Below are 15,080 nucleotides of genomic sequence, written 5' to 3'. Positions count from 1 at the left end.
TGTGGTATAAACTGTAATTATAATGAGAGAAGAAGGTTACTAAAAGCTAGGGTCTTTGGGGATGTTTTTATGGGAGAGAATAATCTTAAGGTGTAGGATCATTAGATCAGCAGAAGGGAGATGAACGAATTTCAAAGAAAAAACAGCAACAATGAAAGAATATATTCAGGATGAATATGATTTATTTATGGGGGACATGAGGCATATATTCTAAATTCTTACAATGGAGGATATCTCTTAGAAATAATTAAAATAATGCTGAACTGATAAAATGGAAGATTACAAAATCCTTGAAAGTCAGACGGAGTATAAATATGATACATTTTAACAAGTGAGTAAGATGATGAAAGTACTGTTTAAGGGCCTATTAGTTTGATTAATTAACAGACTTTATTTTTTAGATCAGTTTTAGGTTTACAGAAAAGTTGAATGGAAAGTACATAGAGTTCCCATGTACTCCCATGTACTTTATAGCTCCCCAGCTGTTTCCCCTGTTATTTTCATCATGCATCAGTGTAGTAAAATTGTTTGTTACAATTGATGAGCCAAGATTATTACATTATTATTTACTAAATTCCTCAGTTTACATTAGTGTTCACTCTTTGTGTTTTATATTCTATAAGTTTTAAAAAATGTATAATGACATATACCCACCATTACAGTAGCATACAGAATAATTTCACTGCCTTAAATATCATTTGCACTTTGCTTATTTATCCCTTCCTACCTGCTAAACCCCTGGCAACCACTGATCTTTTTACTGTCTCCATAGTTTTGCCTTTTCCAGAATGTCATATAGTTGGAATCATACAGTTTTGTAGCCTTTTCAGATTGGCTTCATTGAGTTCATAATATACACTTAAGTTTCCTTCATGTCTTTTCATGGCTTGATAGCTCATTTCTTTTTATCACTGAGTAATATTCCATTGTATGTATATAACATAGTTTGTTTATCCATTCACCCATTGAAGGAAATCTCTCTTGCTTCTAAGTTTTGGCAACTATGAATAAAGCTACTATAAACATTTGTGTAAAGGTTTTGTGTGGACATAAAGTTTTTACTCATTTGGTTAAATACCACAAAGCACAATTGCTGGATTGCCTGGTAAAAGTATGTTTAGTCTTATAAGAAGCTGCCACACTGTCTTCCACAGTGACTGTGCCATTTTGTTTTCCTGCCAGCAAAGAATAAGAGTTCCTGATGTTCCACATCATTGCCAGGATTTGGTGTTGTCAGTGTTTTGATTTCTAGTGTGTTAAAGATATGTGATGGTATCTTGTTGTTTTAATTTCAATTCCCTGTGACATACAGTGTTGAATATTTTTTTCATATGCTTATTTTCCATTTATATACTTTCTTTGATGAGGTATCTATTCAGGTCTTTTGCCCATTTTTTAAATTGGGTTGTTCATTTTCTTATTGTTGAGTTTCAAAAGTTCTTTATGTACTTTGGGTACCAGTCATTTATCACATATGATGTCTTTTGCAATTCTTTTCTCTCAATTTTGGCTTGTCTTTTGATTTTCTTAACAGTGTCATAGAGCAGAAGTTTTTAATTTTAATCAAGTTCAACTTATCAATTTTTTTCCATGCAGTTGTGCTTTCGGTGTTATATCTAAAAATATTGCGAAACCCAGAATCACTAATATTTTCTCTTATTCTTCTAGCTGTTTGATTATTTTGTGTTTTACATTTAGATCTATGCTCCATTTTGAGTTAATATTTGTGAGGGTATAAGATCTGTGTCTAGATTTATTTAAATTTTTTTTTACATGTAGATATCCATCTGTTTCAGCATCATTTTTTGAAAAGACTATCTACATTGAATTACCCTTATTCCATGTTAAAGATCAGTTAACTGTACTTGTGTAAGTCTATTTCTGGGCTCACCATTCTGCTTCATTGATCTATTGGTCAGTTCTTTCACAAATACCATACTGTCTTTTTTTAAAATTTATTTATTTTTCATTTATTTATTTTTGGCTGCATTGGGTCTTCTTTGCTGCACATGGGCTTTCTCTAGTTGCAGCAAGCAGGGGCTACTCTTCATTGAGGTGTGTGGGCTTCTCACTGCAGTGGCTTTTCTTGTTGCAGAGCACGGGCTCTAGGCATGCAGGCTTCAGTAGTTGTAGCACGCAGGCTCAGTAGTTGTGGCTCGCGAGCTCTAGAGTGCAGGCTGAGTAGTTGTGGTGCACTGGCTTAGTTGCTCCATGGCATGTGGCATCTTCCCGGACCAGGGCTCGAACCTGTGTCCCCTTCATTGGCAGGTGGATTCTTAACCACTGCGCCACCAGGGAAGTCCCACACTGTCTTGATTATTGGAGCTTTATAGTAAGTCTTGAGGTCTAGTAGTGTCAATCTTCCAATTTCGTTCTTTTCCTTCAATATCATGTTGGCTGTTCTGGGTCTTTTGCCTCTTTATATAAATTCTAAAATCAATCTGTAAATATCTACAAAGTAACATTCTGGAATTTTGATTGAGATTGTATTGAAATCTATCAAGTTAGGAGGAGGTGATATTTTGACAATATTGAATCTTCCTGTCCATGTACATGGAATATCTCTCCATTTATTTAGATATTCCTTGATGTCTTCATCAGAGTTTTGCAGTTTTATTCTTATAGATCTTATACATATTTTGTGCAGTTTATACCTGAATATTTCATTTTTTTCGTGTTAATGTAAATGGTATTGTGATTTTAATTTCAAATACCAATTACTCATTACTAATATGTAAGAAAACAATTGACTTTTGTATATTAACGTTGTAATCTGCAACCTTGCTATAATCACTTATTTTAGCAGTTTTTTTTGATTCTTTGAGATTTTCTTCATAGACAGTAATGTCATCTGTGAAAAATACAGCTGTCTTTTTAAAAAATTTCTTCTTGTATAGCTTCTATTTTCTCTTCTTGCCTTATTGTATTAGCTAGGACTTCTAATATGATGTTGAATAGGAATGATGAGAGGTGACATCATTGTCTTATTCTTTTTTTTTTAACATCTTTATTGGGGTATAATTGCTTTACAATGGTGTGTTAGTGTCTGCTTTATAACAAACTGAATCAGTTATACATACACATATGTTCCCATATCTCTTCCCTCTTGCGTCTCCCGCCCTCCCACCCTCCCTATCCCACCCCTCCAGGCGGTTACAAAGCACCGAGCCGATATCCCTGTGCCATGTGGCTACTTCCCACTAGCTATCTACCTTACTGTCTTATTCTTGATCTTAGTAGGAAGCCGTCTATTGTCTCACCGTGAAGTACAATGTTAGCTATGGGTTATTTGTAGATGTTCTTTATTAAACTGACGATGTATTCCCTTTATGCCTAGTTCACTGAGGTTTTTACGTTGAATGGCTCCTGGATTTTGTTACTTGCTGTTTTTGCATCTATTGATATGATCCTATGATTTTTTTTCTAGCTTGTTGAATTATGTTATTTGATTTTGAAATATTGAGCCAGACTTGCATAGGTAGATTAAATTCTATTTGGTCCTGTTGTATAATTCTTTTTGTACATTGTGGGATTTGATTCACTAATATTTTGATGAGGATTTTTGCATCTGTATTCATGAGATATTTTGGTCTGTAGTTTTTCATTCCTATAGTGTCTTCACCCGGTTTGGGTAGTAGGGTAATGCTGACTTCATAGAATAAGTTAGGAAGTATTTCCTCTGGTATTTTATAGAAGATATTTTACAGAATTGGTCTCATTTGTTCCTTAAATGTTTAACAGAATTCACCAGTGAACCAATGTTGGGCCTGGTGCTTTCTGTTTTGAAAGATTATTAATTATTTATTCAATTTCTTTAATATATGTAGTCCTATTCAGATTAACTGTTTCTCCTTTTGTGAGTTTTGGTAGATTGTGTCTTTCAAGGGGTTGGTTCATTTTCTCCAGGTTATCAAATTATGGATATACAGTTGTTCATAATATTCCTTTATTATCCTTTTAATGTCCATAGGATCTGTAGTGGTATCGTTTCTGATATTAGTAATCTATGTCTTCTCTCTTTTTTTCTTAGTTAGCCTGGCTAGAGTCTAATCAATTTCACTGATCATTTCAATGACCAAGCTTTTGGCTTTGTTGCTTTTCTCTGTTGATTTCCTGTTTTTAATTTCATTTATTTCTACCCTAATTTTTTTTATCTTTTCTTCTGCTTACTGTGGATTTAATTTGGGTTTTTTTGTTGTTGTTTGTTTGTTCATTTTAGTTTCCTGAGAGTATTGATTTGAAATCTTTATTCTTTTCTAATATTTTTCCCTAATTTAGTTGCATCTCACAAATTTCGATTTGTATTTTCATTTTTGTTAAGTTCAAAATATTTTCAGGGCTTCTCTGGTGGCGCAGTGGTTGAGAGTCTGCCTGCCAATGCAGGGGACATGGGTTCGTGCCCCGGTCCTGGAAGATACCACATGCCACGGAGCGGCTAGGCCCGTGAACCATGGCCGCTGAGCCTGCGCCTCCGGAGCCTGTGCTCCGCAATGGGAGAGGCCACAACAGTGAGAGGCCCGCGTACCGCAAAAAATATATATATATATTTTCAGTTTATTTCTTGAGATTTTGTTCTTGACCCATATATATTTAGAAGAGTGTTGTTTAACCACCACATATATTAGGAGTGTTCCAGCTGTCTTTCTGTCATTGATTTCTAGTTTAATTCCATTATGGTCTGATAACATACTTTGTGTGATTTCTATTCTTTTTAATTTGTTAACATATGGTTTTAGGCCACAGAATATGGTATGTCTTGGTGAACGTTCTGTGTTAGCTTGAGAAGAATGTGTATTTTGTTGTTGTTGGATGAAGTAGTATATAAATGTCAATTGGATCCAGTTGATTAATGGTGCCGTTCAGTTCAACTATGTCCATACTGATATTTTGCGAGTCTGCCAGATCTGTCAATTACTGATAGAGGGATATTGAAATCTCCAACTGAAATAGTAGATACATCTGTTTCTCCTTACAGTTCTATCAGTTTTTGCCTTATGTATTTTGATGGTCTGTTGTTAGGCACACACACATTAGGATTATTATGACTTCTTGGAAAATTGACCTGTTTATCAATATGTCATGCCTCTTTATTATCCCTGATATTTTTTTCCTTAGTATGAAGTCTGCTTTGTCTGAAATTAATACAGCTACTCAAACTTTCTTTTGATTTATGTTAGCGTAGTATGTCTTTCTCCATCCCTTTACTTTTAAAGTATCTGTGTCTTTAGATTTAAAGCAGGCATCTTATAGACAACATGTATTTGGGTCTTATTTTTTCTGACAGTCTGTCTTTCATTGGTATAGTCAGATCATGGATGTTTAATGTGATTATTGATATAGTTGGATATCTATCATATCTACCATATTTGTTACTGTTTTCTATTCATTGCCCTTGTTCTTTCTTTCTTTTTTTTGTCCTCCACTTGTTTTTTTCTGCCATCTCTGGTTTTGAGTGACCATGTTACATGATTGCATTTTTCTCCTCTCTTAGCATATCAGTTGAACTTCTTTTTTTTTTTTTAACTTTTTTAAGTGGTTGTCCTTGAGTTTGCAGTTACATTTACCACTACTCTAAGTCTACTTTCAATGAGCACTTCAGGGGTTGGGAAAGTTCCTTATAACAGGGTTCCCAGTTCCTCCCTCCTGACCCTTATGCACTGCTGTCATTCATTTCAATTATCCATAAGCTATGATCACTACATACACTATTGCTAATATGATACGGAACAAACTGTTACCTGTTAGATCAATTAACATTAAGAAAAATAAAATATTTTACTTTATCTCCATATATGCCTTCTCAAATGCTCTTTCTTTCCTTATGTAGATCTGAGTTTATAACCTAAATAAATTTCCTACTTTCTGAAGAACTTCTTGTAACATTTCTTGCAAGGCAGGTCTACCAGAGACAAATTTCCTAATTTTTGGTTATCTGAGAAAGTCTTTATTTTTCCCTCACTTTTGAAGGTTGGTATCACTGAATACAGAATTCTAGGTTGGTGGGGTTTTTATCTTTCAAAACTTTAAATATTCCATTGCACGCTATCCATGCTTGCATAGTTTCTGAAGAGTAGCTGATATAATTCTCATCATTGCTTCTTGATAGGTAAGGGTATTTTTTTCTCTGACTTCTTTAAAGAATTTCTCTTTGTCTTTGATTTTCTGCAGTTTGAATATGCTGTTCCTGGGTGTGGATTTTTTAGTTTTATCTTGCTCAGTGTTCTCTGAGCTTCTTGGATCTGTGGTTTGGTGCTTATAATTAATTTTGGGAAATTCTCAGTAATTATTGCTTCACATATTTCTTTTCCTTTTTTATTGTTCCACAATTCTTGGATATTCTCTTCTGTCTTTTTCATTCTTTTTCTTCTTTTCATTTCAGTTTGAGAAGTTTCTGTTGACAGTTCTTCAAGCTCACTGATTCTTTCCTTGGTTGTGTCCAGTCTAGGGACTTCCCTGGTGGTCCAGTGATTAAGACTCCGTGCTTCCACTGCAGGGGGTGCAAGTTTGATCCCTGGTTGGGGAACTAAGATCCTTCATGCCATGTGGCATGACCAAAAAAATAGGGGGAAAAAAAGAAAGGTTGTGTCCAGTCTATTAATGAGCCCATCAAAGGCAATCTTCATTTCTACTACAGTGTTTTTGATTTCCAGCATTTTGATTTTTTTCTTAGTTTCCATTACCCATCTGTTCTTGCATGTAGACAACTTTTTCCATTTGACCCTTTAGCATGTTAATCATAATTATTTTAAACTCTCCATCTGGTAATTCCAACATCTCTGCTATATCCAAGACTGGTTCTATGCTTGCTTAGCCTCTTGCATCTGTGTTTTAAGTCTTTTAAGCCTTCTAATTTTTTGTTGAATGTTGGACATGATGTACTGAGTAAAAGGAACTGAGGGAAATATGCATTTAGTGTGAGGTTTTTTGTTTGTTGTAGGAGTTAGACTGTGTTTACTGTTTGCTGTTAGTATAGGTGTTAGAGGCTAAAATTTCCTCTAGTGTCCTGGTTTTTGTCTCTGCTGTTGTCTTTGGGCTTCCCTTGAGAATTCTTCCTAAATGCATTCTGAGATGTGCAGTTATTTTAGTGTATTCCCTTGTTATGATATAAGAGCCCTTTTGATGTGGTGGTAGAGTATGGGAGTATGGGGAGCATTTTGTAGTCCTATGATTAGGTCTCAGTCTTTTAGTGACCCTGTGCCCCTTGGCTATGTCCTTCACAAGTGTTTCTCAGTCTCCCCCTCCCCTTAAGTGAGATGGCAAGGCTAGGAAGCTGGAGTTGGTTTTTTTCCCTTCCCCCAGGTCACTTAGGTTCTGAAAAAAAAAAATGGTTTTTAGGCTCTGGTAAGATAGTTTCTCTTGAGGCAGGCCTGGTTAAAAAGAACAGAATGCTTTTTGGTTACTTTTCTTCTCCTACTGAAGGAAGCAGGAGAGAGATTTTCTCTAGTCTTTGCTGTAAGAACCTGGTACTGTCATATAAGAGTGTAGGAGACACCTTCCCCCCAGAGACTGGGTCCTCCTGGAGTTTTTAACTCAAACTGGTCTACACTAAGCTTCCAGCATTTCATCAGTTACTTTACTGATATATTTTTCTACCCTGGCACTGGTTCCCCCAGAAGTTTCTGCTCTGGTAGATTGTGGTTCTCAGGAGTGCCTGTCTGTCTTTCCATTTTGAGGGATAATAGTTTTCCCTGTGACCTTAATTCTCTGATGGATCTAAGAAGAGTCGTTGATTTTTCAGTTTGTTCAGCTTTTTTTCTTATTGTGAAGATGGGAGTGATGTCTTCCAAGCTGCTTATATGTCAGACCAACAACTGGAAGTATGCAATGTTTGTTTAATTACAATTTTCAATTACAGCTTTGACTTTTTTTCTGAATAAAATAATTGAATGGAATTTTCATATATTGTACAATAGTCTTTTGCACAACCAGTATAATAAAAAATGATTGCACAATTATATTGGTAATGAAGATTAAGTTAAGTATTGTACCATCAATATATCAATATTTTTCACATTTTTTTAGGGTGAGATGTAACTTAATAGCTTTCCTAATTGCTATATACTGGTAATTCTTTATATTATGCCCTGCACGGCCAAGGAAACACTCTTTAAGAGCTCTCCACCAAACAATTTCACTCATAATTTCCTTCCATCTGGCTAGCAGTTCATAGATATTCATTGTAACTTTCCTTGCCTTTCTATCTCAGTGTCCTCTATTATCTATGTAGTCCTCTGTCAATTTTCAACAAGTTATTGGCATTTGATCAAGAATAATAATCTTACCTTATTTTTCAGCAGTCTACCTCATTCTTAAAAGTCTTTTAGATAAACCTTTTAATTAAAGCATTTCTGTAAGCCTGAAAAAAATTGTCAGAAACCACACAGTCCTGTGATATGGCCATTAGCAGGTCCTCTACTATCTTCCCCTAGCCTTCTCTTTGTTAACTAATGCTTGAGTTTCTTTCCTTGTCTAGATGTAATTATAATATTTCTGAAAAGGGGTAGACAGCATCAGTCTTCCATGCTTTATATCATATTGGATCATCTAGTAATCAACAAAAAAAAGCACTACTTAAAATTGCTTAATGTATGCAGTCCACAAGTGGCATTTCTTAAAATAAAAGAAAAAAATGCTTAATGTATTTGGTTTTTGTTTCTGGTTTTTATAGGAGGAACTCTCTGGAATGAAAAATAGGGTACAAGTAATTGTGCTTGAAAATGAAAGGCTCCAACAAGAGCTGAAATCTCAAAGGCAAGAGGAAGCAATGAGGGAACAAACACTTCGGGATGCATCTGTGAGCATTTATTTAAACGATTAAACTAAAACACATAGTTTGAATATTGCCTCCTACCCTTTCCCCCTGCCTTCTTAACTGCATAGTTTTTTTTTCTGGCAGTTCGGCAGAAGTGCTATGCTGGTATTCACTTGGGGCCTCAAAAATTAAAATTCACTGTTTTAATTTATTGGTGGAATGAATCCTCAAATGAAATGATGTAGTGATACCTAATATCCACTCCAGTTTCCTTTCTGAGCATACCATTTATGTTTTTTCCATATGGAAAGAGCAGGTCTAAAAGCAGGGAGTATGTAATATAGGAAGGACTTGGTTAAATCCAGCAACTGTTCAGAACTGTAGCTTAGATTTCTGTTGTATTTCTCTAAATTTTCTTTGAACTTTCAATTCCAATAAGTCTAGTTAGCATGGTGTAGCAGGAAGAACACTGACCTGAGGGTCCAAGATTCAAAATGTTAATCTTCCCATTGTCCCTAACAAGCTGGGTGTTGAACAAGTAATTTTATGGGACTTTCAAGCATGAAACCTCATGAGTCCTCTGTTTATTTATTGGCTTTTGAGAAATTCACCAATATTAGCAGTTCTTAATCTTTAATGTGAATGACAGTCACTTGGGATATTTGCTGACAGTGCAGATCCTGGGCTTCATTCCCTGAGAGTCTGATTCAGTTGGTCTGGGCTAAGTCTTTGAGTTAAAAATATGAATTATTAGCAAGCTGCCAAAGTGAGTCTAGTATCAGTGGAGCACATTTTGAGGAACAGAGAATTAGATGATCTCTATAATTCTGTGACATAAAATTTTTATGATGATATTTAAATAAAGTTTAAGCTTAATATCTTTTTATGAATTATCAGAGATACTTTTGCCTTAAAAATGTTTTTTACTCTTTTGCTATGGGATGTAGTTAATCACAGCTTATATTATTATATTAGTAATATTAGTAGTTAAAAATTTCATCTTAGTTTCTTATTATTTTGGTGTCAATTTGAAAATGATATAGCCTTATAGAAAGTACTTAGAAGTAAGTTCATTTTTAAAATAAGTATATTCTTTTACTTTTCCTCCAAATATGCAGCGAACAGTGACTCAATTATTCATAGTCTTCAATATTTATACAATGGAAAGAAGTGGAAGATGGGGAAGTGAAATAAGAAAGGAAATTAGGCAGACAAGTGAATCAGAGGGCAAGAGAAGTGAGTAATGCAAAAGGGGAAGGAAATGATGGTAAATGCTCACATGCTTTGCCATGTGAACAAAGGAAACTTGCTAAAGAAAACTACAGATATACAGATTATAGAAAGGATAAAGTTGTAGAGAGGTTTTTGTTTAAACATTCACATGAGCTAAAACATAGTGCTAATATTGAAACGGTTGTTGCAGATGTGTCAGGTGACCTTGATATCTATTTTAATGTTAGTCTTCTGTGTTATTTTGTTGTTACAGAATTGTTGCCCCCACTTTTTACTTGTGTAGGTGAATTGAGGCATTTCAGCAACCTATGCATGGTGTTGTATTGAGAGTTTTGAGGTAAATGAAACTATTTAGAATATCTTGAATATAAACAGATCAAGAGATATTATCTTCTTTTTTTTCTGCACTCTTTTTAATGAGCCTATTACCATGTTGATGGTAAATCTTGCCAAAGCTGTTGGCAGATTTGAATATATATTTTCAAAGTTTCTTAATGCTTTCTTTGGAAAAACAATTGAGATAGTTATATAGTAATAATTAGTATTTATTGATGACTACATGGCTGTGATATGCCAGGTACTGTATCAAGTACTTTCTTTACATTATATTATTTCCATTTTATGATAGCCACACAAGGCAGGTGTTGTTATATCTATTTTCAGGTGATTAAATTAAGGTACACAGCAGTTAAGTAACCAAAGCAACTGGTCTAATGTCACAAAGCTGGGACTCAAACAAAGGACTATCTGACTCCACAAATCCATCTACCTGGCCTCGAATTACACTGCCTTTCTGCCTAGATTAGGAATAGCTTGTCAATATTGAACCAAACCATCTTCGTTTGCCATGGACTGGGACTTGGATGGCAGCCTACATGACTTTGAGCTTTTAGCCTAGTTTATGACCTAGCAGTTGAAGAAGGAAGCAGATTATTTCTAAAAAACTAAAACCATTCAAAGAGTATTTCATTTCCATCTTCATTTTTCATCATTTTTCCTTCTTAAGGGGCTTTTCTTGAGAGTTCAAAAAATTATATTAAAATATGCTTTTTATTAGAAAATTTGGCATGTGTGGTCAATCAAAGATCTAGGAGATTTTTTTTAAAGTAGAAAATTTCTGAGCCATTTCTTTCCATGTCTCTTCTCATCCCCGTCCATTCCAACCCCTCCCCTCAGTTAAGAAATCAAAGGTTTTCAGTGATCTTCAGGGATGTAAATGTAATTTGATTTTTGAAATCTTGGTCAAATATCATTCGAGTTTTTTAAAAGCTATCTGTGAAAGAACAAAGTGTCAATTAGATTAGCACTTCTTTCCAAAGAATAACAATATTTTATATCAGAAGTCAGTGATCTATAGTCTACATACTGTCTCCAATTTCTCCATAGGAAATTAGTACCACCCTCCTTCATTGCTCTGCAAGACTATTTTGAATGCAATCACATCTTGGGTGATTTTTTCCCTACCTACAGAATCAAGCTCAAGCTTATTAACATTGCACGCTTTACCTTTCAGACCCTTATTTAACTCTCTAGCTTCTTCCTTTTTTTGTTTTTTAATTTTTTTATTGAAGTATAGTTGATTTACAATGCTGTGCCAAACTCTGCTGTACACAAAGTGACTCAGTTATACACATACAGACATTCTTTTTTTATATTCTTTTTCATTATGGTTTATCACAGGATATTAAATATAGTTCCCTGTGCTATACATTAGGACCTTGTTATTTATCTATTCTAAATGTAATAATTTGCGTCTACCAACCCCAGAGTCCCAGTCCCTCCCTCTCCCTCCCTCCTCCCCCTTGGTAACCACAAGTCTGTTCTCTATGTCTGTGAGTCTGTTTCTGTTTTGTAGATAGGTTCACTTGTGCCATATTTTAGATTCCACATATAAGTGATATCATATGGTATTTGTCTTTCTCTTTCTGACTTACTTTACTTAGTATGATAGTCTCTAGTTGCATCCATGTTGCTGCAAATGGCATTATTTCATTCTTTTTTATGGCTGAGTAGTATTCCATTGTATATATGTACAACATCATCTTTATCCATTCATCTGTCGATAGACATTTAGGTTGTTTCCATATTTTGGCTGTTGTGAACAGTTAGAGCTTCATCTTCTGACATTCATTGCCTTGTGCTTCAACCTTTAGTAATGCTGAATTGCCTACAGGTCTCTGGCAGGCACTATGCTGTTTCACGCCTCTGTGAGTTTTCTCATGATGTTCTCTCTTCTTGGCATGCCCTTCCCATCTAGCTTACTCTTTTTCACCCTTCAGATATCATACCAGTGTCAAAACTTCTGCAGAAAACTTTCCTTGAATCTCCAGTTGCTCTTAGTATCCCTCTTCTGTTCTGGTGTAGTCCCCCATGCACACCTCTGGCCTAGCACTTGCCTTGTTAAATTGAAATTATCTGCTTGGGTGTTTCTCTTCTTCATTAGTCTGTAAACTCCTTGAGGATAATATTGGTCTTGCTCATTTTTACCCCCCTCCCCAAGCTTTTAGCACAGTGCCTGAACATAGTAGGTACTACACAGATGTTTGCATTAAACTGAACTTCCCAAAGAATATGGAATAGAATCTCAGAATACTACTTTGGATGAATGCAGTTTACTACATTCTAACATATGACACTGCAGTATACTTCTGTGTTTGGGGACATGTCCTCTCTTATTAATACTACTGTGTCCCTTGGCCCTTAGCAGGAGTTCAATAATTACTTGTTGAATAAATTAATATAAGTATTTTAGTTCTTGATTCACACATAAATCACCCAGTTCTTTGGGCTGCTTATTTCATTGAATGTTGAAAGAATGCCAAAGTTCGCAAGCTGACAGTGGGTTCACCAAATTCAGTCTGTAGGCATGTTTTGTTTGTTTGAAAAACTGACTCAATATTTAACACTGTTTCAGTTGAAGAGCCAGATATCTGCCTCATCTTTTTAAAAATCAAAAGATATTTTGGTAATGTGAGTTGGTATTCCCACATGGTAGCAATTGACTGAAACTGAGTAGTGACTACTTCCTTTGGTTGCTCTGTCATGGTCCCAACCATTACTTTCTGAGTCCTTGATGTTCAGGCTGCATGTCAGTTCTATTTATCACCATGCACTGTTTTTCTTATTGAAGAGAAATAATTTTCTGAAAAGGCAGAAGAGCATAGTGGTTTAGGACTTTGGAGCTAGAATGCCAGGATTCAGATCCTAGCTCTGCCACCTATTAGCCGCTTTCTACCTCTGTGACTTTTAGCAGTTACTCTGTGTGACTCAGTTTCCCCATCTATAAAATGGAGATAACAGTGAAAATTCTCTCATAGGATTGTTGTAATGCTTAATGTGTTAATATATGTGGAAGACATAAAACAGTGTCTGGCACATAGTAAACATAAACATCATATGTATTATTATTAGTCATGCCTTTATGAAATGTGGAAAATGAAAAACAAACCAAGAGAGGTTTATGTGTTTCAAGAGTATCTGTCTTCAAAGAAGTAAGAGATAAGTTCATTTGTACAATATACTGATATCTAGCCCTCTTTGCTCATTTACATTATTGCCTGTACCTATAGGAATGTGACTTTGTAACACTTGTTTGGAATATGACCCTAATAGCTTGAAAATGTAAAATAATTCTTGATTTGTATTTAGAAGCATCTGCTCTTTTTCTTATTCCTTTCATCACAGATAATAATCAGTATTCCATTTGTAAAGTATGTATATTGATTTAAAGTTAAAGGTTGAATGCAAGTACTTTCACATTTTATTTTAGGGAAATATACAGAATTCTTGGATTACAACAGGTGAAGATTCTAGGGTGGATGAAGCTGCCAAGAGATCATTTTCCCATGGCAATGCAGATATTATCAAAGCTGCATCTGCTAGTGAGGCTGAAAAATGGAAACTAGAACTGGTGAGTATTTGGGTACTTTTCTCTTAGGCATCTACTTTTTTGGGTACTTTTTTATTGTGGTAAATATATATAACACAAAATTTGCTATTTTAACCATTTAAAAATTTAAATGTATAATTTATTTACACTAAGTACATTCACAGTGTTGTGCAACATCAACACTATTCATTTCCAGAACTTCTTCATTATCCCAAACAAAAACTCTACCCATTAAACAATAACTCCCATTTGCTTCTCCTTGCAACCCTTGGTAACCTCTTCTACTTTCTGTCTTTGAGTTTGCCTATTCTAGGTACTTCACATAAGTGGAATCAAATAATATTTCTCCTTTAATCTGGCTTGTCTCATTTAGCATAGAGTTTTCAAGTTTCATCCATGTTGTAACATGTATCATAATTTTATTCCTTTTTTTAAAAATTTTATTTATTTATTTTTGGCTGTGTTGAGTCTTCGTTTCTGCGTGAGGGCTTTCTCTAGTTGCAGCGAGTGGGGGCCACTCTTCATCGCGGTGCACGGGCCCCTCACTGTCGTGGCCTCTCTTGTTGCGGAGCACAAGCTCCAGATGTGCAGGCTCAGTAGTTGTGGCTCACGGGCCCAGTCACTCTGCGGCATGTGGGATCCTCCCAGACCAGGGCCCAAACCCGTGTCCCCTGCATTGGCAGGCAGATTCTCAACCACTGCGCCACCAGGGAAGCCCCTCATTTCTTTTTAAGGGTGAATAATATTCCATTGTACATATATACCACACTTTGTTTATCCATTCATTTGTTAATGGATTTGGGGGGGTTTCAGCCTATTGGCTATTGTGAATAAGGCTGCTGTGAACATTGATGCACAAGTATCTGTTTGAGGCCCTACTTTCAAGGCATTTGGGTATATACTCAGAAATGGAATTGTTGGATCATTTGGTAATTCTTCATTCTTTTTTCAGTCTGCTTCTCAGACTCAATAATTTCAATTTTCCTATCTTCAGATTTACTGATTCTTTGTTCTGCTGCCCATATCTTCCCTAAAATCTCTTTAGTGAATTTTTCATTTTAGTTTTAGTTGTTTTCATCTCCAGAATTAGTTTGGTTCCCTTTTATAATTTGTTTTCCTGACTTCCTTTAGTTCTTTGTCCATGTTTTCTCTTAGCATTTTGAGCATATTTAAGACAGTTGTTTTAAAGTTTTGGTCTAGTAAGTC

The 15,080-nt window shown here is 35.3% G+C and overlaps 1 protein-coding gene across 8 annotated transcripts in view; it reads left to right on the top strand.

Annotated features, from left to right (window-relative positions):
• Window positions 1-15,080, top strand: part of SDCCAG8 (SHH signaling and ciliogenesis regulator SDCCAG8) — a 261,979-nt gene that overhangs the window by 25,218 nt on the left and 221,681 nt on the right. For 7 of the 8 annotated variants that reach the window (XR_003436163.1, XM_027122442.1, XM_027122445.1 and 4 more), the window contains exons 5-6: window positions 8,669-8,794; window positions 13,755-13,895. Coding sequence is in view for 6 of the 8 variants with exons in the window: in XM_027122442.1 (XP_026978243.1) it covers window positions 8,669-8,794; window positions 13,755-13,895 (267 nt within the window). In the remaining 2 variants the exon portion in view is untranslated. Of the gene's footprint in view, window positions 1-8,668; window positions 8,795-13,754; window positions 13,896-15,080 lie in introns of those variants that run through there. The other variant, XM_027122449.1, reaches the window with a different exon arrangement.

The sequence above is a fragment of the Aethalodelphis obliquidens genome, unplaced genomic scaffold (assembly GCF_003676395.1).
Source record: "Aethalodelphis obliquidens isolate GAN/ISIS:26980383/991018 unplaced genomic scaffold, ASM367639v1 scaffold24, whole genome shotgun sequence".
NCBI lineage: Eukaryota > Metazoa > Chordata > Mammalia > Artiodactyla > Delphinidae > Aethalodelphis > Aethalodelphis obliquidens.
This window is presented reverse-complemented; position numbering and strand designations above follow the sequence as displayed.